General features: G+C 39.2%; 1 protein-coding gene across 6 annotated transcripts in view; it reads left to right on the forward strand.

Moving 5' to 3' along the window:
- PLXNA1 (plexin A1) overlaps window positions 1–27,300 on the forward strand; it is a 452,635-nt gene that overhangs the window by 69,145 nt on the left and 356,190 nt on the right. For all 6 annotated transcript variants that reach the window (XM_039321819.1, XM_039321814.1, XM_039321820.1 and 3 more), the window contains exon 2: window positions 1,865–3,209. In XM_039321819.1, coding sequence (XP_039177753.1) covers window positions 2,031–3,209 — 1,179 coding nt within the window. In that variant the 5' untranslated portion in view covers window positions 1,865–2,030. The remainder of the gene's footprint in view (window positions 1–1,864; window positions 3,210–27,300) is intronic.

Raw genomic sequence — 27,300 nt, forward strand, 5'->3', positions numbered from 1 at the left:
CAAACAAACATTGCTGAGATATAAAAAAATAACAGAGTTGGAAGGGACCTTGCAAGTCTTCTAATCCAACCCCTTGCTCAAGCAGGAGATCCTATGCTAGTGATGGCGAACCTTTTAGAGACCGAGTGCCCAAACTGCAACCCAAAACCCACTTATGTACTGTCAAGTGCCAGGTGGGTGTGGCCCATTGGGTGGGCGTGGCCACGGTGGTAACGGCAGACTGGGTGGGACCAAACAGTTCAATCAATCAATTCCAACTTTGTGAGATCTTTTTTTTTCCTGTGAGAAGTTGAAATTGATTGACTGATTGATTGAACCTTTTTTTTTTTTTTTTGGCACATGGTGGCAGAGGCCTAAAGTGAAAAGGTTTTATAAAACCCAGCTGAAGGCCTAGTACTGGGGCGAGGGTGCGCGTGCCCACAGAGAGGGCTCTGCGTGCCACTAGTGTCACACGTGCCACAGGTTCACCACCACGGTCCTATACCATTTCAAACTAATGGCTGTCCAATCACTTTTTAACTATTTCCAGTGATGGAGTACCCATAACTTCTGGAGGAAAGCTGTTTTATTGGTTAATTGGATATCTTCAAGAGCATTTTAATATATGCAGAATAGACTTTTGTCATGTTAAGAGATGTACTTTGTGGTTTTCTAAACATTTTGATGTTTTTTTAAATTTACCTTAAAATGTCACAAACCTTTATGTAAATAAGGCTCTTAGTCAAATACCAGTTACGTTGAACATAGAAGTAGTAATTATGTTTCTTAGGTTGCTCCCTCAACATCTCTGTAAGTTTCATTCCAGAATCTTGGAATGTGTATATAGAGGAAAATAGATTAAGGTAAAGATTGACAAAGTCCATAGTCATGCTTTATGAAGCTAACACATCATCATGCCTGCATGTGTGTAGGATTGATGGTGGTGGGAGGCAAAGTAATGAATAATGGCTTATTTGCTCATGGAGATGGGAGGAGGTACATATTCAGAAATATATTCCTTAAAACTGGAAAGAAACAGGGAGAATGCCGATTGCTAAAAGATTTTATAATTACTTGTTTCTTCATGGTCACACCACTTCATGCAAAATTTGTAAGAGCAAAGTGGAAATTACTTTCAAGTAACCATGTGCATTATTCTATTTCTTAACTCATGACACACATTTTTTTTCTTGAAAGACAATCTGGCTTTTCAGTTAAGTATAATTAAGGATTTATGGACTTGTTTCAGTTATTGCATCATACAAATATGTATGGAAATTTTCCAATATTCTTTTGTGAGAAATCAATGTTGTTGCTTTTATCCGTTTTAAAACCATGAGAAAACTTAACTAACATTGGTATCATAGTAATGCAATGCAGTGCAATTTAATATAAATAGTAAGCATTCAGAACAATGATACAGATACACAAAACAGGTTAGAAATGGGCTAAAGTTAAGAAAAGATTTAATCCCAGTTTTTTAAAAGTTTTTTTTTTTAAAAAATCCCAGACCTTCACTTTATGTCTTTGTTTTTTCTTAATTCAAAAAATGTAAAATTAGTCCCTTGGTAACAGGATTCCAAATTTAATACTTCTAAAGTTTTTGCTGCCATTGGGGAAAAAAAGAACATTAAGCCAGTCCTGCAAACAATTTAGCTGCTTCTTTCTATAGTGAATTTACAAAACAGTCATGGGAACTTTAATGAGAAGAATGCAGAATGATGAACAAATACTATGCAATGCTTTTCCGAGACAGCTGAATATTTCAGCTATCTGAACCACCTCCATTCCTGAGATGTTTGTAACTGAGATTTTATTGTGCTTTTGTATTTTGAGTGGCACAACTGTTTGCCTAACCATCCTTGTTTTTGCATTTTTTTCCTAGGGCCGTGTAGAATGCCAGCATGTATAATGTCCTGAATCTGGAAACAAGTGGAAAAAAAGAAGTTCGTCCACAGGAATTCACTCTCTCCTCCCCACTCCAGTTTTTGGTTTGATTCTTGTTTATTTTATAGTTAGATTAATGCATTGCTGGATGTGACTCTTCCACCATGTGGCTTCTAAGGCTAAAGCACCATGTGTCAATTAATATTTGGACCCTGCTGCTTCTGGGTAGTTCTTGGTTGCCATTGGCAAAAAGCACTACCAAATCCTCCTCCCCTTTTATGACTTTCCAGGTCACAGACTGGAGTTTGACACATTTGGTGGTCCACAACAAAACCGGGGAAGTATATGTGGGTGCTGTCAACCGGATCTATAAGCTTGCAAATAACCTGACAGAAATGCGCACACATGTGACGGGTCCAGTAGATGACAATGAGAAGTGTTATCCACCACCTAGCGTGCAGTCTTGCCCACACGGTCTAGTCAGTACCAACAATGTCAATAAACTGCTGCTGGTAGATTACTCTGGGAATCGTCTGATAGCCTGCGGCAGTGCTTCACAAGGTATCTGCCAGTTCCTACGGTTGGACGATCTCTTCAAGTTGGGCGAGCCACACCACCGTAAGGAACACTACCTCTCTAGTGTCAATGAGTCAGGAACAATGTCTGGTGTTATAATTGAAGTGCAGAATGGACAAAACAAGCTTTTCATTGGAACTCCCATTGATGGAAAGTCCGAGTATTTCCCTACTCTGTCCAGCCGTAAACTGATGGACAGTGAAGAGAATGCAGAGATGTTTGGCTTCGTTTATCAAGATGAATTTGTCTCCTCCCAGCTCAAGATCCCATCAGATACACTCTCCAAGTTTCCCACATTTGATATCTATTATATCTATAGTTTCAGTAGTGAGCAATTTGTCTATTACCTAACATTGCAGCTGGACACCCAACTTACCTCACCCGACTCTACAGGAGAGCAGTTTTTCACCTCAAAAGTTGTCCGGCTATGCGTGGATGACCCCAAGTTCTATTCATATGTGGAATTTCCCATTGGTTGTGTTCGAGATGGCATTGAATATCGCTTAATTCAGGATGCTTACCTCAGCAAGCCTGGAAAGGCCTTGGCCAAGCAACTGGGCATTTCAGAACAGGAGGACATTCTGTTCACAATCTTCTCTCAAGGGCAGAAGAACAGAGTCAAACCACCAAAAGAATCTGTCCTCTGCCTTTTCACATTGAAGAAGATCAAAGACAAGATCAAGGAACGCATCCAGTCTTGCTACCGTGGAGAAGGGAAGCTTTCTCTGCCTTGGCTTTTGAATAAAGAATTAGGTTGCATAAATTCAGTAAGTCTGTTTTTTTTCCTCCTCTCTTCTTTTTCCTAGCTATAAAAACCCTTAGGCTTCCATATGTATTACACTCGATTCTCAGCCTGGTCTCCTATCTAGAGATATAAGGGATGGTTCATTTTAAGCATCTTGGGGTAAGTAGTTATTTAATTAATATTATTTGTGGAGACAGGGCTTATTAATGACATCAAGTGCCTGTGAATTGGATTGGGATTTTCTGAATTTTGTAGGTGGGATTATGTGGGGGTTTTTTTCTTCCCACATTTCTGTTAAACTACTTAATAGGCATTGATATTTCTTATTCAAAATGAGAAAACCTATGCTACCAGTTCTTGCTGTGGATTACTTCTAAAGCTTTCAAAAATGGACTTAGAGATTGTGATTTCCCAGTCCATTAAAATATGACTATGTTGAGGTGGCTGATTAAAGTTTTTGGCTTTGTTTATTTAGGAAGGAAAAGGCAGATATTAGGAATAAATAATACTAAATATTCTTAGAAAAAAAGTATTTAAAATGACTTCCTGTTGTCCAGATAAATCTATATTGCTGTAGGTCAAGGATCTGTACTAACTTTGATGCATATTTAGAGTTTCTTTTTATGTTTTTTATATATATTTTTTTCCAGAAGCATAGATGGAAAAGCAGCATTCAAGCAGCTTTCCACTTGGACATTTTTCTCCTTTTGTAAAGGTTACTTCCCAAAATTTCCAAGGCAGTGTTGCTCAAATTTGGGAAGTCAATATACATGCATCTGGAAGGCACTAAAGCTGGGAAAGACTGGATGGGAGGCATAGGGACCAGGATTAAGTATGACAAACATGTTGGGCTGAATTTCTTTATAACCTGCATTTGCTTTTGATTATTACTTCCATGGCAAGTTCTAGCAGGTAAAGCTGGTGATTGCACGCCCTCCTTATCATGAGAACAGTCTTCCTGGCAGTCCAGATCCTTAGTTGGGTGGTCTTCTTATAAAAATAAAATGGCAGGTATTCCTCAAGTCACTTTGATGTGACTGATATCCACAGCTGCATCCAAACCTGATAGGATGTGAGATGGGATATTAGGCAGCAATTTGGTTTTGGACATATGGGAATACAAAACAGATGTATAGTCAACAGTCTTTCTTATTGGGAGGAAAAGGACTTTTCCAGGTCAGAGGTCTGTATCAAACACAACTGGAGTGTCACTTTTGACGGCAATTAGAAATAAACTGTTGCCCTGCAGGGAACGAGATAAGTCAAAGAAAAAGACTGGAGTTGTTCTTTCTCAACAAAGGGAAAGTTGCCTGGCTCTGTCCTAAGGGAGGTATATATATGCCATAGGCTGTTGCTAAGACAAACAAAAGAGCTTTATTGACCTATTCCATTGTGTAAAGCCTGCAGTGAGGCAGGATGAGGAGCCAGCTTTGTTTTACTGAGTTATATAGCTGGGTTCCTTTTTAGATTGTATATAAAACAGGGTGGACATTTTAGATAGGATAGGAATGTAACATAAAAACTATGTAAAAATACAATATAAAAAGACCTTTCAGAAGTGGATCAGTATGGGCAATTTCACACATACAAGGTTAATATATACCAGAGACAGATCCGAGGTCCAAGAAAATTGGCCTAATTATCAATTGAATTGAAGAGTGATAGCTGCAATGATTGAAATATGAGGGATTGGATCTCAGATTCCATGGACTCGATCAATCCTTGGATCAAGACTGTCTTCAAATTTTGAACCAACCTATAACAGAACAGTTTAAGAATACCATCTGTATGATTTGGAATAAAATTATTACAATTTAATTAATCTATAAAATCAATGAAAACTTGCCTTCTGTTCAGATGCCTTTTATTTCTAGGAAAAAACTAGATGCATGGGATATGGAATGAATAGAATAGAATAGAATAGAAGCTGGAAGGGACCTTGGAGGTCTTCTAGTTCAGCCCCCTGCTCAAGCAGGAGAACCTATACCATATAATAATAATAATAATAATAATAATAATAATAATAATAATAATAATAATAATAATAATAATAATGTAAGCAAAAACTGGTGGGATCATAAAATAGAGAAAGTCATAGAAAATGATAAAATTAAACTGCTCTGGGACTTCAGAATTCAAACAGACAAGCACTGCAACATAACACCCCAGACTTAACAATTGTCGATAAGAAAGACAAAAAAGTTTGGATAGTGGACGTGGCAGTGCCTGGAGATAGCAGAATAGAAGAGAAAGAACTGGAGAAGATAACAAAATACAAAGACTTACAAATAGAAATAGAAAGACTGTGGCAAAAGCAAGCAAGGGTAGTACCAATAGTCATAGGCTCCTTGGGCGCAATCCCAAAACAACTGGAGCACCACTTGAACACCATTGGCATTGACAAATTTGCTACTAGTCAATTGCAAAAGGCGGCCTTATTAGGAACTGCTTCCATCCTGCGACAATACCTGTAATACCATCAAACATCTACATCTGCCTATCCCAGGTCCTGGGTAAGGACTCGATAGGTAGACAAAATGCCAAATCCAGTCTGAACATCTGGCTGACTGTGCGATGATTGATAATAATAATAATACAACTGCGATAATGATAATGATGATGTTGGAAGGTACCTTGGAGGTCATTTAGTCCAACCCCCTGCTCAGGCAGGAAATCCTATACCATTTCAGACAAATGACTGTCCAGTCTCTTCTTAAAAATTTCCAGCATTCACCGCTTCTGGAGGCAGGTGGTTCCACTGATTAATTGTTCTAACTGTCAGGAAATTTCTCCTTAGTTCTAGGTTGTTTCTCTCTTTGATTAGTTTCCGTCCAATGCTTCTTGTCCTGCTTTCAGGTGCTTTGGAGAGTAGCTTGACTCCTTCTTCCTTTCAGACAGGTGACGTCTAGTCTCTTCTTAAAAATCTCCAGCGATGGAGCTCCCACAACTTCTGAAGGCAAGCTGTTCCACTGGTTAATTCTCCTCACTGTTAGGAAGTTTTTCCTTAATTCCAGGTTGCTTAGCTTTTTTATTTTCTGAAATTATTGAATAACAGTCTTGGAAGAAATTGCAGTTGCCAATTCAAGAAATGTACAGTGGGTAGTTTCCAAGTAGTTGAGTTCTCAGGTCCTACTTTTAAAGTTTTTAATAAAGTAAAGCCTTTTGCGGGACTTTTTACATGAGACGGAGAAAACCAAAACTTGACATATGTACTTGATGATTGTTAAAATTTAAAAAGGGGAATTTTTTATTTCCCCCCTTTTTGGGGGAAATGATAATAAAACTAATAAATTAATAATAAATAATAAGCTAATAAACTAATATTTGAAAGTAAGTGTTCTTTATATCCTTGGAAGAAGAAGTCGGACGTCATTCTTTGTATAGATTTGTGTTTTCCTTTCCTTTCCTTTATACTTTTTCACACTTCGATCCCTATTTCTTTTTACTCTTTATCATTTCTTTTGATTGTTAGTTTATGTTGATTTTGTATGTGTGCTTTGTAAAATGTAATAAAATGACTTAAAATGAATTTTCTTAACAAAGTCAAAGCCAGCATCTTTTGAAGCAGGCTATTCACTGTGGAACAGTTTGTACTGCCAGGACATTGCTCTTAAAGTTTAATCTAATCCATTTTCTTGTGATTTAAACGTAAAGGGCATCGGTAGAAGCTATTCCAAGCATCATTAGAAATAATGAACCTCAGGATTACTTTAGAAACTTCTCTGCTGTTGCCAGAGTGGCTTGTGTCATATAAATGGCAAAGGAAACTAACATAAAACAAAAGGGCAAATAAAATGTTTAATAAAGTTTATTAAAATTAGACATTTGGTACTGGTGTGCTATATATTTATTAAATTTATATGTCACTCATCTCCCTGATAGGGTGACTATCTATGGCAGTGTTTCCCAAACTTGACAATTTTAAGGCATGTGGACTTCAACTCCCAGAATTCCACAGCCAGCGTTGCTGGCTGTGGAATTCTGGGAGTTGAAGTCCTCATGCCTTAAAATTGTCAAGTTTGGGAAACACTGATCTATGGTATACTGTTAAGGGAAACAAGTAATATCTGGCCTCCAAAAGTTGAATTGCCATTATTGGCTTGGCTAAATAGGGATGATAGGAACGAGAATTCAGAAATTACTGAAAGGATACACATTTTTCCCTATATGTTGAGGACAAGATTAGGGAATCTGATTCCTTCCAAATGTTTGGGACCATACCAGGTCCAATCAGACCTGATTCAGTGGGACAGAACTATAGGGAGTGAATTCAAAATGTGGGGGAAGTGCCATGTTGCCTAGATTTATATAAGGACTTGAGTGTTATTTCCATGGCTTTTGGAAGCATTGGAAACTGTATGTGTCTACTAGCCAGGAAATAAGTAATAGAACTTAGCTTGCTGGATGCTGTCTCCATAAGAAATGGGAGATTAAAACTGGAACGCTATTATAAACTGTAAAGTATTATGCTGTTGGTATTAGTAGTTGAGATGGGAATGCAGTGTATAAACAATGGCACTGTAGTTCTTTACTTTCATAACTTCCATAATCTTTCTGAATGGGATAATCTGAATATATTTCTGATTTGATTGACTTGCCTGGTTTTAGTGTGTTATTAACAGCAATGGAAGAGAAACCTATACAACAATCTGAAAATTAGATGAGTAATGGGTAGAAATAATAGCCCTCATATTTTTTTCATTCTTGCACAATGAAGAATTTCCTGTGTAAACCCATGTTGCTAACACATGACATGAAAGTACAACTCTGACAAAAATTGGTTGGGATGAGGGGGCTCATCTCTCTTCCCTTGTTCAGATATAGTTTTCAGGGACTTAAAAAAATATTGTTCTATTAGTTCGTTAAGGTACCATCTTTCTTTTGAAAAAGAGAAACATATTCATAATAGCAATAACATTTTAACCATCATCTTCAAAACATCTGAGTATGATAGAATATGATGCTTTGTTACTTTTTATTCTCACAGCAAATTTGTTTAGTCACTTTCACTGGTGAAGGAGCAAAATAGCTTAAGATCTGCTTGTGAGCTTCATAACTGGGAGTGGGAGATATACCTCTAATTAGACATCATTTTCTACTCTGTTGATCTGAAAATAAATCAAGAGACAAAGAAGAAGCACCAGAAGTTATGTTTGGTAAATCCAACTGCAATTATCTTGGGTCTTCATCTGGACAAAAAAAGCATTTTCCCTCCTACTTCCTCATAATTTTGAAAATTATTTTAAAAATGGGTAAAATCCCACAGCATGGGCCTCAGATCTTCCAAAATCAAAAGTGATCATATAATCATGTCATATTAAAATCAAAGTCCAGAGCAACAAATTAGGTCAGAATTGCTTATGTCCAGAACACTGAAACAAAATGGTAAGGATGCTTTCTAAGGGAAAGGGAATTCATTTGCTACTCTTCTGTATAGTTCAGAATGAGTAAACAATCATAAAGTCACACTTTTTCTTATCCTCTCCAGACATGTCAAAAAGCAACTCCTGTCATCTCCAGCTTGTATAGCTGCAGGAGTTGTTACCTGACACCTGAAGGGCCTCCAATAAATGGATGGGCAGCTTGGCTATAGCTAGGGTGATGAAAGGAAATACCCAAACTTAGTGTTATTAGGGTGGCAAAAGAGCAAAACAGAGTTCAGGTCACTTGTTTTCAATGCCTGAGAACAGCTCTATTTCTAGACCAAGTTGTTGTCACGCAACATTTAGGGATGTTTGAATGGTTCATAAGACAAAACAAAGGGATGGTTCAATTTGCATCATTTGGAGTGCTGGTTTCTTCTTGCTGCTTATTCAGTTGCTTCTGACTCTTTGTGACTCAATAGATGTAATTTTACCATAATTGTCTGTCAGTGACTGTTTCTTGTAAGGTCATGTTTATGTCATCAGTGATTGATCTAGCCCACCTCCTCTTTTTGATTGCCTTCAGTTTTTCCAAGCATTAGAATATTTCTTGATTCATGCCTTTGCGTTCAAGATATTAAATCTTGAACTTCATTATAAGTATTTACAATGAGCAGTCTAAGATTACTTCATTTAGTACTTAATGATTTTTTTTCTTTCTCTAGTCTGGATTATTTTTCAATAGTTTTCTTCAGTATCACAATTCAGAAGCTTCCATTTTCTTTATTCAGCCTTTCTAAGAGTCCAGCTTTCACAACCATATGTTGCAGCTGGGAAAACCTTGACAATCTGTTCTTTCCTTGTCCATGTGATATATCTGCACTTTTTTTTAGTATTTTTTTCTAGATCTGTCAAGAGTCTTTCTCCCAGGTAACAGATGTCTCTTTCTCTTATGGCTTTGGTTATCATCCTGCAATTTTTGAGTTTAGCAAGATAAAGGCTGATATTACTTGAACTTTTCTACCTTGTGCATTTGATTGGCATAATTTGCACTATTTTATATATTTTTTTCCAGTATTGAATAGCAGACTGATTTTTGTATTCTCTTGACAAGAAATCCAACAGTCCTGCTGGTGTTTTGTCAGTGCCTTTATTTTTTTTGGGTAGGAGTATTTTCTAGGATCCATTTAATTTTCCATAATGTTTGATTTTAGTCCAATGATATATCACATATATCATGAATTTTGAGATTGCTTTGTACTGTACTTCCATCTATTTGACTTCATTGTTGTTTATATTTTCTTTTTCCGGTAGATCTTCGCATTCTTTGCCATTTATTTTGCCCATCTTTTGATAAAAATGTTTCCCTGATTTCTGTAATTTTAAAAATTGTTGTCCTGTCCATCCAATTGTTAGTCTTACATTTTTTGTACTGTTTTTTTTTCTCATATTTCTCTTTTCTGGAACTCAGTGTTGAATTGGACAAAGTTTTCCTTTTTATATATGGTCCCAACAATACTTTACATAATTATGTGGCCCTCCTTTGGCTATTTCCCTCTGTTTCCTTTTTCATTCTGGATATTTTTGTTTTCTCCATCTTTAATGATGTCACACATTTCTCCCCAAAGTTGTTAAGGTAGCTTATCAAATCTAAATCAATCAATCAATCAATCAATCAATCAACCACATAATCATTTAGAATATTGCTGAGAATATACATTGCCAAACTGATTATTTTATTTAAATTGTAATTTTAGAAGAAGGACCATGTTATCTGAGTTGCAGTCATCATCAGCTCTTATTTTTATTGGCTGAAGAAAACTTTTCTATTTTTGCTTGCAGAGCATAAATAACATTTTATTTTGCTGTGTCCATTCAATGATGTCCATACGTAGTTTTTTGCTTGTTGAAGGTGTTTGCTATAAACACTGACTTTTCTAAGCAGAACTCTATTCATCTGTCTCCATTTCATTTCATATACCAAGCCTAAATATTCCTATTATTGCAGATGGTCTTGTACTTCCAACTTTAGCATTGCATTCTCCTATAATTAGCCTTATGTCTTTATACTGATTTCTAGCTGAGCCAAAGTTAATCCTTACTTCGGTTTAGGGGTGTAGTCACATTTAATTAGTGATATGAGCAATTTAAAGACATTCAGCTATTCCAAATTTTCCTCCATAGGAGATTTTGTTTGAAGGAAAAACAAAAGAAATTAGGGAAAAAAGTAGAAAATAAAAGATAACAGTCTGGTTTTCTGGGCCTTGAGATTTTAGTCTCAAAGACAAGGATGAAAATTTATTGGCCTTGCATATGTTGATAAATTATTACTTACAAAGTCCTTGGGCAGCAAGACTAGTGGTAGAGATCAAGGCAGTTGCAAGTTCAGCAACATCTAACCTACAGTTCTACAACCTAATCTGCAAAAAGAATGAGTTCATGATTAAAGAGCTGAAAGATGTTGCATTTTAAGACTACTTGTTACAGATTTTTCCTTAATTTTATCTAGAATACAAGGGAAATATGAAGTAATAGCATTTTCTTGATAATTCATCTATAAACACTTTTGGTGCCACACAGTGAATATATCGCCATGTTAGAACCAACCTAATTTCTGCCAATGAAGTATGCCATTTGTATATAGCCAGTGATACACACTTTTATTTTTTTAGATCTAAGGATGCAGGTATGTGGCAGGACTATTTGTTGTTTGGAATCTCTGTCCTGCTTAGATGTCTAGAGGAAGAAGTATAGAATTGGATTTTTTTTCCAGTTTGTCATTTTATAAATTACAGATCTGGCAGGTATACGAAGCTGCTCTGTGGGAGCAGGTGGTTCAGTTGCCTCCACCTGGGGTGGTTGTGCACAGAGATCCATTTGTAATTGTCCCAGTCAGCCCCTCCTTCTCCTCTTCAAGCTCTGAGGGAAACAGTTAACAGCTGCCTGATAAAGTAAAGGGTTTGCTGTCAAGAATGCTGGGCTCAGAAATCTGATTTTGGCTTCAGACTAATTCAATTCTGGTGGAAAAGGATGAAATTGTTACACTGTTGCCTGCTGGGTCACATAACTGCTGACTGAGAGGAAAGATAAGACTTTCTCCACAGTCTCCTGTTTTCTTGTCCCTCAATCTCTTCATCTTTCTAGGAGAACAAATATGGTGCAGATCAGCTGCTGTATCCTTGAACTCCCTTCTGATGAAAACTTCAGGGAAGTGACACAAAAAACATGGAAATAAAGAAATGTATCCATGAATGTTTGGTCATATGCTGGCAAATAATGCACTTGAGCAGAAAGGTAGCCCCCCCTCCCGGTTTTCTCTGTACAAGTTTTGGAAGAGCTTTCACTATAGTGTAGCTGTAGTTGCAGAAAGGAGAATATTGAATTTGCGGATGACAATGCTTAATGTGTCTTCGGCTGCCAAGAATTTCCCAGTAGCTTGAGTTCTGCCAGTTCTTTGGTTCAGGCTCTAAAAAAAGAGAATCTGTAGAAGTTCCTCCTTTATGGATCTGATGTAGCCCATTATTAGGTGAACAGTCCACCTCTTCCATGTTGGAACTGCTTCTCGGGGAAGGCAAATAGAGCCTTTGAGCCTATAATTTTTTTTTCCCCCTGAAACAATCTGAAAAACATTGGGAATTGCAGAGCAGCAGAAGTGTTGTGACACAGAATTTGACACTATCTTTTCTTTGGGCTATTTGCTACTTTTACAAAATGATCCTACTAGAGATGGAATGTAAAGATCTCTCAGTCATAAGCTGAAAAAAAATCCTGCAAACTCCTGTATACGGATCAGACCTATAACACTAGCTTCAAAAAAAAAAAAAAAAAAAAAAAAAAACCAAAAAACACTTTACTCTCATGTCTGCAGCCCCAAGGTCATCATAAGCTCCTTTTACTTTCAGGGGAGAAAATTCACAGGCTTCAAAAATTGGGCAAAGTGTGGTTGCTGTTGGGTGAGTAGTATTTCTGAAGCATAGCAAGCTTGGGATTGATTTTTTGAATGGAGCAAAATGTTGCTGATGCGATTCATGTATTGGTGGTTTCCATTAAATATTGAACTGCTGGAGAGAACTGGAATAAGATCAAGGACAGGATCATTCATGCTTTTGTATAACTTATCATTTGGTAAATATCCATGGTATTTGTATATTTGTATTCTATACAGCAGGCATAACAGTAATGAATGTCCACTACAGGGTGTAGGTGAAACATGAGCACATTAGGTGGAGAAGGAACTTAAAACATTCATTTTGCCATGAATCTTGCAAAGATTCTTTTACATTAACCCTACCAATCTTTCAGTGGAAGTTTTTAAAAAGTCTAGATGGCAAATTAGTGTAAAAGAATGTTGACAAAACAACTTGGGGTTTAGATGTATGATCTGTTCCTAGAATCAGTTATTGTGTCTCATATTCAGTGGTTTACAATAGGTTTGTTTTAATGAGTAACCCAACCAATCTCAAATAACATTAACAGAAAAAAAAACACTAAGTAAATTCATGATTGCAGTTGCAGTCTGTGGTGATTCCCATTATTGCAAGTGTTTATACAAGTAAATTTTGTAATTACCTGTTCTGGAATATAAATTTGCCCAGTGTTATGTATTTGGGTTTACTACTAATGAAACATCATTTTCTTGAGAAGCTCTTAAAACCCAAATAATATTCTACACACAAATTAATGCATTATTTTAAATGGGCATCTTAATTCAAGAAGATCCTTCAGAAGGGGAAGGAGATTTTTAAGGTTCCATGGAACTGTTAATTCTCATGTAATTCTCAGAATGAACAAGATATGCAATCTTCTCCCTTGTGGCTTAAAGGAAAGCAAGAAATTGTGTAACTTTTTTTCTCAAGACTTTGGAGTTTATTGTGGAGGTTTTCAGAGTGCTGGAAACCAACCTTAAGGTTTATTTGTCCAGTTTTGTTCATTCTAGATGACTTGGACCACAGGTGTTTTTTTTTCTTTAATGGGATAAGTTGGAAATGTTACACCACTGTGATGAGATGTAAGCAGGACTCAGTGTCCTATATTTTCCCGGAATTCTCCACTGATGCTTTTAATTGCTGATCCAGTTTTGAATTGAAGTTAAAGGAGCTCATCCATTACCAATCACAAAGGTTGAAAAAAGTTAAGCTATGGACATAGACTATACTGTAGGTTAGATTTGTGAAAACTTGATCACACAATATATTTGCCTAATCAGGCATACATTTGTGTGTATCTGAGAAAGGCCAGGACTTTTTGTGTGGACAGAAAACATACTGTGTGGATGAGTCTTTAATGTTCCTCCATGATATTAACATAGTTCCTAGGATTCTTGACGTCTTGATTCTGAATGTACTGAATCCAGATGGATTTGCCACCAAAGGAGGCTCCAGAGATATTTGTAGTTATTTCCTGATGTGGAGGAACTGAACACATTTGGCTGGAGAGCTCATTCCAGTTTGTTTGTTCCTTGGCTTTGGACCAGGAATGCATCAGACTGAAAATGTGATCTGGGCTGGGATGCTCTGCTGAACATCAAGAGCCCCTGTCTTGTGGTTTCTTCTGTCCTCTTCCTATTCCATTTGTGGATCCATTTTAGAGCCAGCACCTGCTTCAGGGAGTAAAAGAGTGGCCAAATTGGCTCTCTTGCTGAGTTTATGTAGACAAGACATTAATATGATATGACTCTTACTATATGGCATCCTGATGCGAGATCAGGCTATTTATTTATTTTTTCATTAACTCTTCCAGTACTGAGAAATGGACTTTTAGCCTAAAAAATAAAAAATGAATTTGTGATTATGGTTTGAAAATTAGAAAGGGTAACTTATGGAAACAAGGGAATTATGATGTAATTGTAGAGAGGGTAAAATACAAGTGCATTAAAAGCTGTTGTCAAAAAGATTGGAAGCTGCTTCTTTGTAATCTTTTGTTTCTTCTTATTTTCTATTTTTTTCTTATTCACCATTTCTTATTTTTTCCTTTTCTAATATTTGCATTGTTTTTATATTTTGTTAAAAGAATCTTCAATAACAATTACATGAATCATCTGTTGAATTTTTTTCAATGAAGAAGTATGTTACTGGGACACAGTTTGCTCATGACGCTAAGCGGTCCTGACTGATTTATGCATCTTAGTTATAGTGATGACAAAAATGGAAAGAGAATCATAGAGATAGGGGCTGCTTACAGTAGGGAAGTGTCTGGGTCATGGCCACAGATTCTTCCTTCTGGACTTGTACTGTGCAATTTGCAGTGAAGCTTGTTCCATAAAATAAAAGCAATGCTATTTTTAATCCCCTCAGTTTGAATGAATGATAGAAGTAAACCATCCCATTCATTCATTCATTCATTCATTCATTCATTCATTCATTCTCTATAGCCATCCATCTCCATCAGTGTTATGGATCTATGTTTGAATAGCAATTTTCGATTAGTGCTGGAGTTTAGGATTAATATTATGGTCCTATGCTCATTTGGAAGAACGTGTCATCAACTTTACTGGGACTGTGTGTGTGTGTGTGTGTGTGTGTGTGTGTGTGTGTGTGTGTGTGTGAGATACTCCAAATTCTAAGATGAAAATTGTGGTGGGATATGCAGTCATGCCTCTTTCAATTCCCTAAAGCAAATGCATTTTTTCCAGGGACTGCATTGCAGCTGGGAGGGCCAAATTGAGCTCCTGAATTAAATAAAGGCAGAATATAAAACAAATAAATCAAGAATAAATGCACCTGATTTTAAGCAGGGCAGACAAGTGATATATGAGTGCCCAATGTGCTCTGAAGCATCTTTTTCCTTTGGAATCTGAAGTACTGCTTGCTCTAATGTGTAGAAATGTGATGGTATAACTTTGGAAATAAATTTTGTGGCTTTTGTTTTTAATTTTTTTGCTATAAACCCCTTTTTGTCAAATTTCAGTATGACTTTTACAATTACATGAAACAAAGTGATCACCGAATTCATTTTTCTGTTGAAGATATCACAAATCCCAGAAATGAATAGCCCGAAGGGATAGCTAAATGACTAGCCACTTAATAAACCTTAACGAATGAATATTGTCTTTTCTATCCACTCCTTCATTGCCCTCATAAGTGGGCTTGAAGTGAAGTAATGAATCAGGGAAACATCCATGTTGTACTCTTGCAAAATGCTTTTTTTCTTTGAATATGCACTGTGTCTTTTAAGGAAGTGTTGGAGCTTAAACATTTTATTGGCAGGATTTTATGTTGCATGCTCTCTTTTGTGTGTGTGTTCAGCCGTATTCTTCTTCTTAGTCTCTAGCTGTTGCTTTCAGCCCCCTCACATTTTAAGAGTAATTGGTCTAGAACCTTTAATTTCAGCAATCTTTTCCTTCCATTTGACAGAGGAAGAGACATAATGCAACCTTTTAAAGTGAACAATAGTTTCACAGTATTGTTTGAGAAAGCCAAACACCAAGATTTGAAGATTTGATTCACCAGCTTAATTAAATGTGTGGTAAATTAAAGTAAGGCTCCCAACCATTTAAATAATTCTTAGTTAATTATTGTGTGTGATTTAATAGAAAAGTTGACTAATTAGCCATGTAAAAACCTTTAACTGTTTCAAAAACATTATTTGTTTTTTTTAAAGTGATGTACCTATATCTCACAGTATAAGATGATACTTTCTTCCTTTTGAGAGAAAAAGATGGAGAGCTTTTTACTACCTGTAGTGTGTGTAAAAAATTGGATTGAAAATCATATATATGTATTTGTAATAAATATATTGCACAGCTTGGAGATATCCTATCAGCAAAACACAATTTGGGAGCTAAATTCCACTATCAAATACAGAATTGACAACATTCCTAGATATAGGGACAATAAGTTGTTCCTATTAATAGGGGTAGTTGTAAAATATTCAGTTATCTGTAAAATTGAGTCCATTAAAAGCCGCATCAGTTATCTGCCATTGTTGGCAGGCGAATTAAGATACTGAGAGCCAGATGCCTGCTTCACTCAGTAGCTCTCATATAAGTGGACTTGTGCTAGGACAGTGGACAGTTGCAAGAACAAATTGATGTTTCTTATATGATGCGGTTGACTAAGACAGACATGTAGGAGAATTTCACATTATAGCCAATGTCCTTTTGTCCTTGGGGAAACTATCTGATCCATTTTCTTTATCCTAAATAGGTGATTTTGATCTGACCCAGCACCTGCCTGTGCATCCCTAACAAATCATTTTGCCGCTAACAAGCTAATTGCTAGCCTAATTATTTAGTGAGGTGATGTCGGTGTAACATGGCAAGCGGGTGGTAGGAACTGTATTCTGTATCCCGGGAGTGCAGCTGTATTTGTCACTTCCCAGAGAGTTTGTTGAGACAAAGCAGAGAAGAGTAAACATCATAAACATTTATGCCTCTTGCATATTCAGGAGCAGATGAGGTTGAGGAAGCTGCACACTGGGAGGGTGGAAAGCAAGGTGGAGGAAAAGTGGCATCATGGCATAAATATTATTTTGGAAATCTTTACACTCTGTGCTCTGAGCAGGCTGTGCAGTTCAAAGAATTGAAGGAATGCAAAATTGAGAGGACTAACTTTTCAAGGCAGTGGTCATGTGCTTAAAAAGGTATGGTACCATCATGTGGGCACCACACCCCAAATGTGCAGTATTATCTTTATAAATACCTAGGAAAACATGACTGAATATTCAGCCCTCATGCTCAGCATATAGATTGATAATACTCCTTGAGATTAAAGCATTTATATTCATCCTGAGACAAAATTCTTTCTAAGCGTTTTATTCTCCTCAAGAGACAATCCTGCATTCTACTTTTTTTTTTTAAAAAAGGAAACAAAATATTTATATAATGTGAAGTATGCTTTTATAAAACTAGGCATTTATTGCCAGCTGCTCTACTTTTAAAATATTTCTAAGTGTTCCTTTTCTAAATGTGGCCAACTTAAATTGGCGTGTTTTAAAATTAGCCAAGATGCGAATAGTTGAGCCTGGCATTCCGTTCTCCTTTCTAACTGAGAAAAGTGGCATTCCCTATGCGAAATTGGTCCCCTTATGTCAACTTGGTGAATTATTTCCTTGGTTTAATTATTTTCTGCTTCCTCATCACAAACCTCTGTTAAATGAGCTATGGGATTCAAGAACAGCTGAGCAAGCAAACAAAATTGCAGCTGTGAATTGGTTGGCTTGGCCGGAGTCAATTCCCTCAGCTTGCCTGCTCTTTTAGCTGCTTTCCCTCACCACCCCTTTCACCAAAGTGCAGAAGGTCTACAGTTAGCTGTTATGGCTTGCAGAGGCCCCTATGAATGACTGGCTAAAATTCTAGAGCTGCCTTTGAGGCCCTTTAACCATACAGCTCGAGAGGAATGCCTCCGTGTGAGGCATGACAAGAAACCCAGGGGAAAAGCAGACAAACCTTTGGTCTTAAAAGACTGCAAATAACAGGATGGTTAAAAGGGCAACTCACAGGAATGTGAAAACGATTCTTTTTATGTGCACAAAGTGTTCATTCTTGCCCCAAGGCTGTATTAGTCTGGCTTTTTGTTTGTTTGTAATCTGTTTCCTGAAAGGCTCACCTGCAAATCTGTAATCAGGATTTTGCTATTTAATTAAGAAGGATTTGGAAGTCATAAGATTCAACAAAGCATAAGAAGCCATATTCATTTGGATTTTATACTGTTTTGGCATTGGGTAGTAAGGTTATTTCTCTTCAGCAGAAGGGCCTGTCTGGGCTTGGGTCTTTTTCAGAAAAACAATACTAAATCATCAGAACCAGATGGTTTACATATCAGGGTTCTGAAGGAGCTGGTAGATGTGATCTCGGAACCATTGAATGAAACCTTTCAGAACTCCTAGCATGTGGAGGAACTACCGGAAGACTCGAAAGGAGCTGATGTGGTTCCAGTCCTCAAAAAGGGGAAAAATGGATCCAGGAAACCACAGATCAATAAGCCTGACATCAAAACTCCGAAAATCCTAGAAAAGATAATCAAGCAGCATATCGAGGAGCATTTAGAAATGAGCAAAGTGATTATAAGAAGCCATCTTGGGTTTGTTAAAAGGAGTTCATGCTGAGCAAATCTTATTGCCTTCTTTGATAAAGCGATTAAATTAATGGATCAAGGAAACGGTGTGGATATTTAGACTTTAGTAAGGCATTTTATAAAGTAGACTGCCACCTACCTCTTGGTAAGATAGGACAATGTGGGACAGACATATCACTAAATGGATTTGCAGTTGACTGACCAACCACACTCAGTGTGTGGTCCTCAGTGGAATTACATCTCTGTGGAGAGAAGCATGTAGTGGGGTATCTCAAGGTTCTGCCTTAGGCCCAGTGCTCTTCAACATTTTCATAAATGATCTAGATGAGGGAGGGATAGTAGGGGTACTCATCAAATTTGTAGATAAGCCTAAGCCAGGAGGAATTGCTAACACCTTGGAAGATAGACTCAAGATTCAGAATGATTTTGACAGATTTGATCATTGGGCCCTATCCAAGAAGAAACAGTTCAGTAGTGAGAAAAGCAAGGTCTTGCCCTTAGATAGGAAAAACCAAATGCAGAGGTGTAGAATAGGCAGAACCTGGCTCAATAGTAGTAAGAGAGAGAGATCTAGGTGTCCTAGTGGACCACTATTTAAATATGAGTCAGCAGTGTGCTGTAGCTGCCAAAACAGCTAATGCAGTACTGACCTGACAGAGGAATAGCATCAGAATCACAAGAAGAGATAGTACTGCTCCATACTGCACTGTGAAGCCACACTTGGAATACTGTATTGGTCACCAAGTACTGGTCACCAAGATATAAAAAAGATATTAATTCAGAGAAGAGCAACAAAAATGATAAGAGGTCTGGAAGCTAAACTGTACGATGAATGGCTAAAGGAACTAGGTATGTTTAGCCTAATAAAGAGAAGGCTTAGGGGTGATAGGATAGCGATCTTCCAATATTTGAATGGCTGTCACAGAGAAAAGGGGATTGGCTTATTCTCCAAATTACCAGATGGCAGCACAAGATGCAATGGCTAGAGTCAGTGAGAAGTCCAACTTAGAAGTAAGGAGAAATTTCTTGATTGTGAGAACAATTAATCAATGGAACAAGTTGTCTCCTGGAGTTGTGAATGCTCCTTTGCTGGAGGTTTTCAAGAATAGACTGGACAACCATTTGTCTGGGATGGAATTAGGATATCTGCTTTGGACAGGAAGTTGGACTGGAAGACCTCCAAGGTCCCTATGATTCCATGATTCTATGGATTTATAACAAGGCTCCTGCTTCTTACACTTTTAAGGTATCTGAAAATCGAATTTTTCTTTCAACTATTGTTATAATCATCATCTTGTTCTTAAGTTGCTTCTTGTTTTATGCCCTAAAACAGGTATGTCAAACTGCCGGCCCGAGAGCCGGATGCGTCACACCAAAACCACGCCTACCCCATTGCCAGCAATGGGGAAAAAGTTCTGATACATCGCGAGTTTGACATGTCTGCCCTGAAAGATAAGAGAGAAGCTAGTCATGTCCATGCAATCATTTGTATCACCTATGTTCTCTCTAGCTTCAAGCAAAGGTTTACCCATACACTCATGCAAGCTTTCGTAACAAACATCTCTTAAACTATCTGGAAATCTCTTCCAGAAACAGAATGCTGCTTCCGTTCTTTCCCTCATTCTGCCTAAAGGAGATTTTACAATGAGAGTTTGGGGCAAAAGCTCTGGATTGCAGCAGACTTAGGAAATTCAGCAAGCTGGAATTTAAATATTTTAAACTGATGAAGGTCACCTAGCCAGCTTTAATACTTAAGGCAGGACTAGAACTTAAATGTTGCATGGTTTATAGCAGACATGTCAAACACAAGGCCCGGGGGCCAGATGCAGCCTGTGACGTGGTTTCACGTGGCCTGCGAAGCCATCCTGGAAACAGTGAGGGAATGGTCCCCATTGCCTTGGCCCCGGACCAGTTGCCCGGGAGCCAATGTACAATTTTGTGGTGGCCATCTATTCTGAAACGCATTCAGTCTTACCTCCACAAGGCAGTCCGGAAACAGCAAGGGACTGGCCCCTGCTGCGTTGGCCCCACCCCCTGGGCACACGCTGGGGAGGTGTCACCCTTTGTGAGAATGAAGAAATGCACCATTTCCTGGAAGTGGCCACCAAATGGCCCTTGCCTACTTCACATATCTGGCTTGATGGGTTCCAGGGAAGGGGTTTCAGCAAGCAGTGGGGCGTTCTCTTCACAGCACCGAGAGGCTGAGCCAGGCGATGCAAATTCAAAAAGAAGCGAGCTGCCACTCAGCCCCGTTTGCCTGATTTCAGCAGGCAGCAAGGTGCAAAGCTGACGAACTTTGCACTGCCCGGCTCAGCCTCTCGCTGCTGTGAGGAGAGCGCTTCGCTGCCTGCCGAAAGCAGGCAGGCTGGGGGCTGGGCGGCATTGCTCAGGTAACGTAGACTCTCATGTTGCTCATGGCGTCCCTCCCCCAAAGCCCACCAAGCCAAATATGTGAAGTAGGTGAGAGCCATGTGCTGGCTACTTCCAGGCGATGGTGCATTTCTTCATTCCTCACGAAGGGTGATACCTCCCCTTGCCTGTTTTTCTCCTTCCCTCATCTCAAATATTTTCCCATCACTCTGTTCTTAGGAAGGAAGGAAGGAAGGAAGGAAGGAAGGAAGGAAGGAAGGAAGGAAGGAAGGAAGGAAGGAGAGTCTGAAGGAGTGGTGGCAAACCTATGCCAGAGGCGGTACTCAGAACCCTCTCTGTGGGCACGCGCACCGTCGCCCCGTCCTAGGCCTTCAGCTGGGTTCTATAAAATCTTTTCACTTTAGGCCTCTGCCGCCGTGTGCAAAAAAAAAAAAGGTTCAATCAATCAGTCAATTTCAACTTCTCGCAGGAAAAAAAAGGATCTTGCAAAGTTGGAATTGATTGATTGAAATTTTTAGTTCAGCCACACCCACTCAATGGGCCACACCCACCCAATTGGCCACACCCACCTAGCACCCAACGATGCATAAGTGGGTTTTGGGTTGCAGTTTGGGCACTCAGTCTCTAAAAGGTTTGCTATCACTGGTTTGAGGGAAGTCCTGCTTTAGTCCTGCCCTGCTGCCCTTTCACCATCCCCTTGCCCCCTCCTCCTGGCCTATCCTGGGGGTCTCCCATCCTATTGCTAAGGAAGCTTTGGATACAAAGCCGGGTCTCCTCCCATGGAGAGGGAATGGGCCTCTCTCTGACTTTGCCCTCGTACACATCATGAGCAACCTGGCTAAGGAAAGCAACCACAGCAGCAGCAACCTTGAGGAGGAGGTAAGTGCAGCTGGGCACCCCTTTGGGGTAGTGGGGCTGGGCTTGGTGTCACGGGTGCTTGAGGGCCGGACTAGGCATTTGACCTCTGCTGCCCAGGGCTCCGGGAAGCCCACAGCACCACCCAGCTTCTCCTCGCATGGCCTGAGAGAAACAGTGAGGCTCTTCCAGTGGACCATGCCTTGGTGCTTGCCCCAGTCCCACCCCCTTCTACCAGAGACCTTCAGACCTGTCCCACTTCTGCCCAGGCCCCCACAGGCACCCTTGATGCGAATGATGTAGAGCTGGCTATGCCCACCAAGTAGGCCACACCCATTATAGCCATGCCCACCCAGTAAGCCATGCCCACCCTGGCCACACCTACCTGGCCCCAGAGGACAACCACAATGCTGATGTGGCCCTTAATAAATTGAGTTTGATACCCCTGGTTTATAGCCTAGTATCTTAACCACTAGATCAGTGATGGCGAACCTTTTAGAGACAGTGTGCCCAAAAACTGGCCCCGTCCCTGCTCCACCCTGCCTGCCCGCAGAGCCACTCACCAACCCCAAGGCCTGCCGCAGATCACCCAGGCAGCCCAGCAGCAGCATTGCGGCCATGCCCTCTGCCCGCAGGCCGCAGCATCAACTGTGCGCGATGGGGTGTGAGGGCAGAGTCTTGTCTATGTTGCCTGGCTGTTTTGTCCTTGGCTGCACTGCTCTGTGCGGGCCACACTCAGGGGCGACTCTCCTCCAGGGGGGCTGCTGGTGAGGAGGGGGTCGTGGGGGGAGGCGAGGCTGGGGCAATGGCATATGTGCCTACAGAGAGGGCTCCGAATGCCGCGTCTAGCATATGTGCCATAGGTTCGCCAGCACTGCACTAGACCAAAGTGGCTCTTATTTGTGTAAGAAAGTATGTGTAGGATTGCAGCCAGTTGCATCTGGAGGACCTCCCTGGATGCCAAGCATAGTTTTTAGAAGCTGCTATCATTTGTTTAATTGGTAAGGCACACACCACCACTGCAGCTGTTTTTCAGCATAGTTTTTAGGATCTGGTTCATTCTTTCCATAAGGCCATCTGCCTGAGGATAAGGACTGGTATGCACCCCTTTATTCCTAGGTCTGTGTATACATATTTAAGAAAAGTTGACTCCTTTATCTGTAAGGATCTTATTTGGTATGCCTACTCCACTAAAGCTTTTGCCCAGTTTCTTTCTACTCTTTGGGAAGTTGTGTTCTTTAACAGAACTGCTTCAGGATAACAAGTTGCATAATTGCAAGCAACTAGCATATATTCATTGCCTTTACTAGACTGTGGCAAAGGGACTTCAATGTCTATGGCTATTTTAGAAAAAGAAATAGCGATTAAAAGCACTCTCTCCATATGAATTTAATTGACACAGGGCAAGATCTGTAGTAATGGGCCACATCTTTACAAATTCCTGGGCAACAAAATCTATCTGAAATTCTATATGTGGTTCTATCTCTACCCATATATCCAGACCATGGATTTTCATGGGCTAGTTCCTATATAGCCTTGCAATATCTCCAGGGAGCTACCAATTGTTCAATTTCTTTGTATAGGGATGAAACCAAATTGGGTACAGCAACCCTGTTTTTTCTTGAAATCTGGGTTTTGGTTCTTTGTTTTCCTTTTTTTATTACAAACCAACAAAAGTTTTAACATTGGATCTTTCCTGACGTATCACGACTTTTCTCCCATTGCCGGCTGGGGTGGGTGCGGTTTCGTTGTGACACATCTGGCCCATAGGCTGGCAGTTTGACATGTTTTCCCTATGGTTTCACCCCAGCTTTGGTTGCCTTTTGTAAAGCTTTTCCTTTTAACATCTATTAAATCAGGATGGCTAAGAAGAATCCAGGTTCCTTCCCTTTCTGCTTCTGCTCCATTTTCATCTTTGCCATTGACTGAACTCTTGTGATTATTCTCACCATCTTAGCCTCCTTTAATCCTTTTTTTTTTAATCCAGCCCTCAATAAGTGTAAAATCTTACCAATTACTAGGTTACATGTGAAGTTAGGGATTACTCCTACCACCATTACCTGTTCTTTCCTCTGTACTCTGGCTTTAACCAATGGGACCATTTTAGTTGGCCCAAACACACTTGTAAGAGGCTCTTTTACCTTTACTAAATGAGGACATCGCAGTGGCTGTCTGTTCCCAGTATCTACTAAGCATCTAACAGTGACCCCATTAATTTCTGCTGGGATCATAATTTTTCTCCCCAGAGATTCTTGCACTATTGGAGTTCTTCCCTTTTTCCCTCTGGCTTTTATAGTCATTTGGCAAGTGTCCACTTTTCCATAGTTGTAACAACTATGGTTTTTGGCTCTCTGAATTCCCAAAGCTGTCCTTTTGTTTGGGCTGAAGCTAAAGATTTTTTTACTCCTTTCATCTTTAGCCTTCGGGCTCCTTATAGTTCCTACTTTCTGGAACAGTCATTCTTCTTTCTTCTTCTTCTTCATCTTCTTTTCTAACATCCTGTGTCTCTTTTGCTTCCACGTTGTCCTCAGCCACTTCTCATTGACTCATTTCTGGGTTGTATTCTTGCATCTAAAACCTCACACTTTAATAGGAAGTACCTGTAGAAATTGTTCTATAATTATTTCCTCTACCACTTTTTTCTTCCTCATTTCATCTGGCCTCATTTCCTGCCTAAGTCTTTCAATGTTGCCCAACATTCATAAATCCCTTCATGTTTTTCATATGTGTAGGTCCCAAATGCTTGCCCATAGGTGTAAGAGGTTAAATCATACGTGTATAGGACTACCTCTTTAACAAGGGATTACTTGTAATTGATTACTTCTCTTGCTGGAAGATTACTATAAGTTCTCAAAGACTTTCCCGATAAACATGGGGCTATTTTGGCCACCCATCACTCTCAGCCATTTACAAGAGGTAACAACTCTTTCAAACATGGTAAAATAGGCCTCTATGTTTTCTTCTTTGGACAAATTTGGAATTTTTATGTCTTTGGAACCTCACTATACATTCTGAAAACCTTAGAGGTGATGGTCCTGTTTCTGATGCCTGCCCCCCCTTTAAATCAGTCCTCCAAACTCTTCTCTTGTCTTTCACTCTTTTCTCATTCTAGTTTCTTTCCTTTGTGTCTGTCTCCAAAGTCACTCTTCTCTTTATTAATTAACCAAAGCCTTTTCTCTTACTATTGCTTTAACATTTCTGTAATGATATTGGTGCACGTATCCAATCCTAGACCCATTTCTGGCTGGTCTAGCCTCTTCAGTTTAACTACAGGTAAAGAGTGGATAATTGTCTGTAACAAAGTGCTAGTCTCTTTTAAGAAAGAATCTGTCCCTTCTACTTTTTCCATGGCTCTTTTTTGGTGTAGGCTGTCGTAAGGGGTCTGGTTTCTGCAGCTGTTGGCTATTTCTTGCAAAGTCTGAACTCTGTGAGGACCAAACTCCTTTCCTGGTGCAGCTGGGATTTGTTTTGCTTTTATGAAGTATTTAATGAATTTGAGTTTAAGCCATCTCCACCTGTGTGGTTGCCAGTCTATGTTTGATATTCCACTTTTTTATGAATATCTCTCCATTGCCACCACTTTGTCACAGGCTTTTATGTACACCCAGTTCTCAAAATACAAAAGAGCAAACAATACAGGTCCCTAGACAACACACACACAAACATTCACAGGATATAACACTAATCATCCCTACTCCACTTTTCTCCACTGCTACTACTCCTACTCCAATTACTGCTCCTTATGAATATTCCTACTCCTTATTGCTAGAAAAAAATTCTCTTTCTGACTACTTCTACACACCCTCTGCCCCATATTTCTCAGATCAGTTTTTATAACCTGGTTGTCTGCTGGCTGAGGAGAGGGCTTAAAAAGACAGGTCAACAGCAACCCAGGTCCTGTCCATTTTCTAGGCAGCCTGCTTTCTCACACAGACTAAAAATATGAATCGCTCAGTGATAGAATGTGTAATCTTTTAGCCTTTATTTAAACATCTTCCATGTCTACCACTTCCTGAAAGGATGCAGAGTCCACCCTGCATAGATTTACAGTATTCATAAATGGCATATTGTACCCAGCTACTGAACAGTGTGACAATAAAGGATAAAGAGTAACAGTAATGAGTTAGTACTAAGAATTGGGTGCAGGTAGCAATTTGCCATATTTAACTTTATTAAATATTGAAAGCAAATGAGGTCATACTAAAGATCTATGTTTTCAAAGTTATGTGCACATACATATTTTATAGGTGGTATTAGCTCTAATAACCATTAAAAGTCTTTCCTGCTATTTAGCTAAAGCTGGTTCTTTTAAACAACCACATACAATACATATTTTTTTTTTCAAAGTAAACAATGGAGAGGTTGAGTTTTCTGTTTCCCGGAAACTTGTATAACACTGGTTGTATCTTGGCCCCTTCTTTTAACAATATTTCCTCAGGTTAACCTGGCAGTTCTCAGAGAGCAACAGTGACATTCACAGCTGAAGTCTGTAGAGAACAGTAGTTTGCCATTAACATATAACTGTATTCTGATAGAGCTAGCAGAACAATGGCTTTAGTGTGTAATCTATGGACAGATTTATTTTTTGAATACCTCCATTTTGAATCCAAAAATTGTTGGTTGCAGGAAATAATTTTTTTTTCTCCCTCCATCTCCTTCAATTTTCTCTGCATCCCTGGACCCTCAAATACATGGTCAGAGACTCCTGGACCAGATGTTGCCATGACAACTGCTCTCTTCCTGCAGAGGTGTAGATGGGAGTAAATATCATGTTTTAAGAAATTTACCTATTCCTGATGCTCCCTTCTTTCTTTCTTCCATTCCTGGTTTTTTTTTTCTATTCCTCACTGTCATCCTCTCTCAATTCCAAGTGTCTGGACCTGCTTCAAAGTGAAGGGAGTGTTCATTTTATGTGTTAAGTGGGTCTACTTTGTTGTGGATTAAGAGGGATGGCTGGTTTGACCATTAATGGATTTGGGTAGTAGGAGGCAAAATATTGGGCTGCTTCCCTTGATGTTTTTGTTCAAAGCGAAGATAAAGGCACTAGTTGAAAGATATATGTAGAAGGACCCAACTAAGAAAGAGAAGCTAGATAAGAAAAGTTGCTACAGAAAGTTGGGTTAATCCTATTGTAGTATATTTCAGTTTGTTTAGATTGATGATGTCAATTGAGATGATGGATACATGAGACAATCTACTTCTTGCTCACTCCTTACCATCCTGCATACAGGGAGAGATTGGACTGAAAAGAAAAATGAAATAGTTCTTTGAAATATAGCAGTGATGGCGAACCTTTTAGAGACCGAGTGCCCACTTATGCATCGTCGGGTGCCGGGTGGGTGTGGCCCATTAGGTGGATGTGGCCCATTGGGTGGGGGTGGCCCATTGGGTGGGGGTGGCTGCAGTGGTAACAGCAGACTGGGTGGGGCTAAAAAGTTCAATCAATCAATTCCAACTTCGCAAGATCCTTTTTTTTCCTGCAAGAAGTTGAAATTGACTGATTGATGGAACC

The sequence above is a fragment of the Crotalus tigris genome, unplaced genomic scaffold (assembly GCF_016545835.1).
Source record: "Crotalus tigris isolate CLP2741 ecotype Arizona unplaced genomic scaffold, ASM1654583v1 scf7180000023829.5930981, whole genome shotgun sequence".
Classification (NCBI taxonomy): Eukaryota; Metazoa; Chordata; class Lepidosauria; order Squamata; family Viperidae; genus Crotalus; species Crotalus tigris.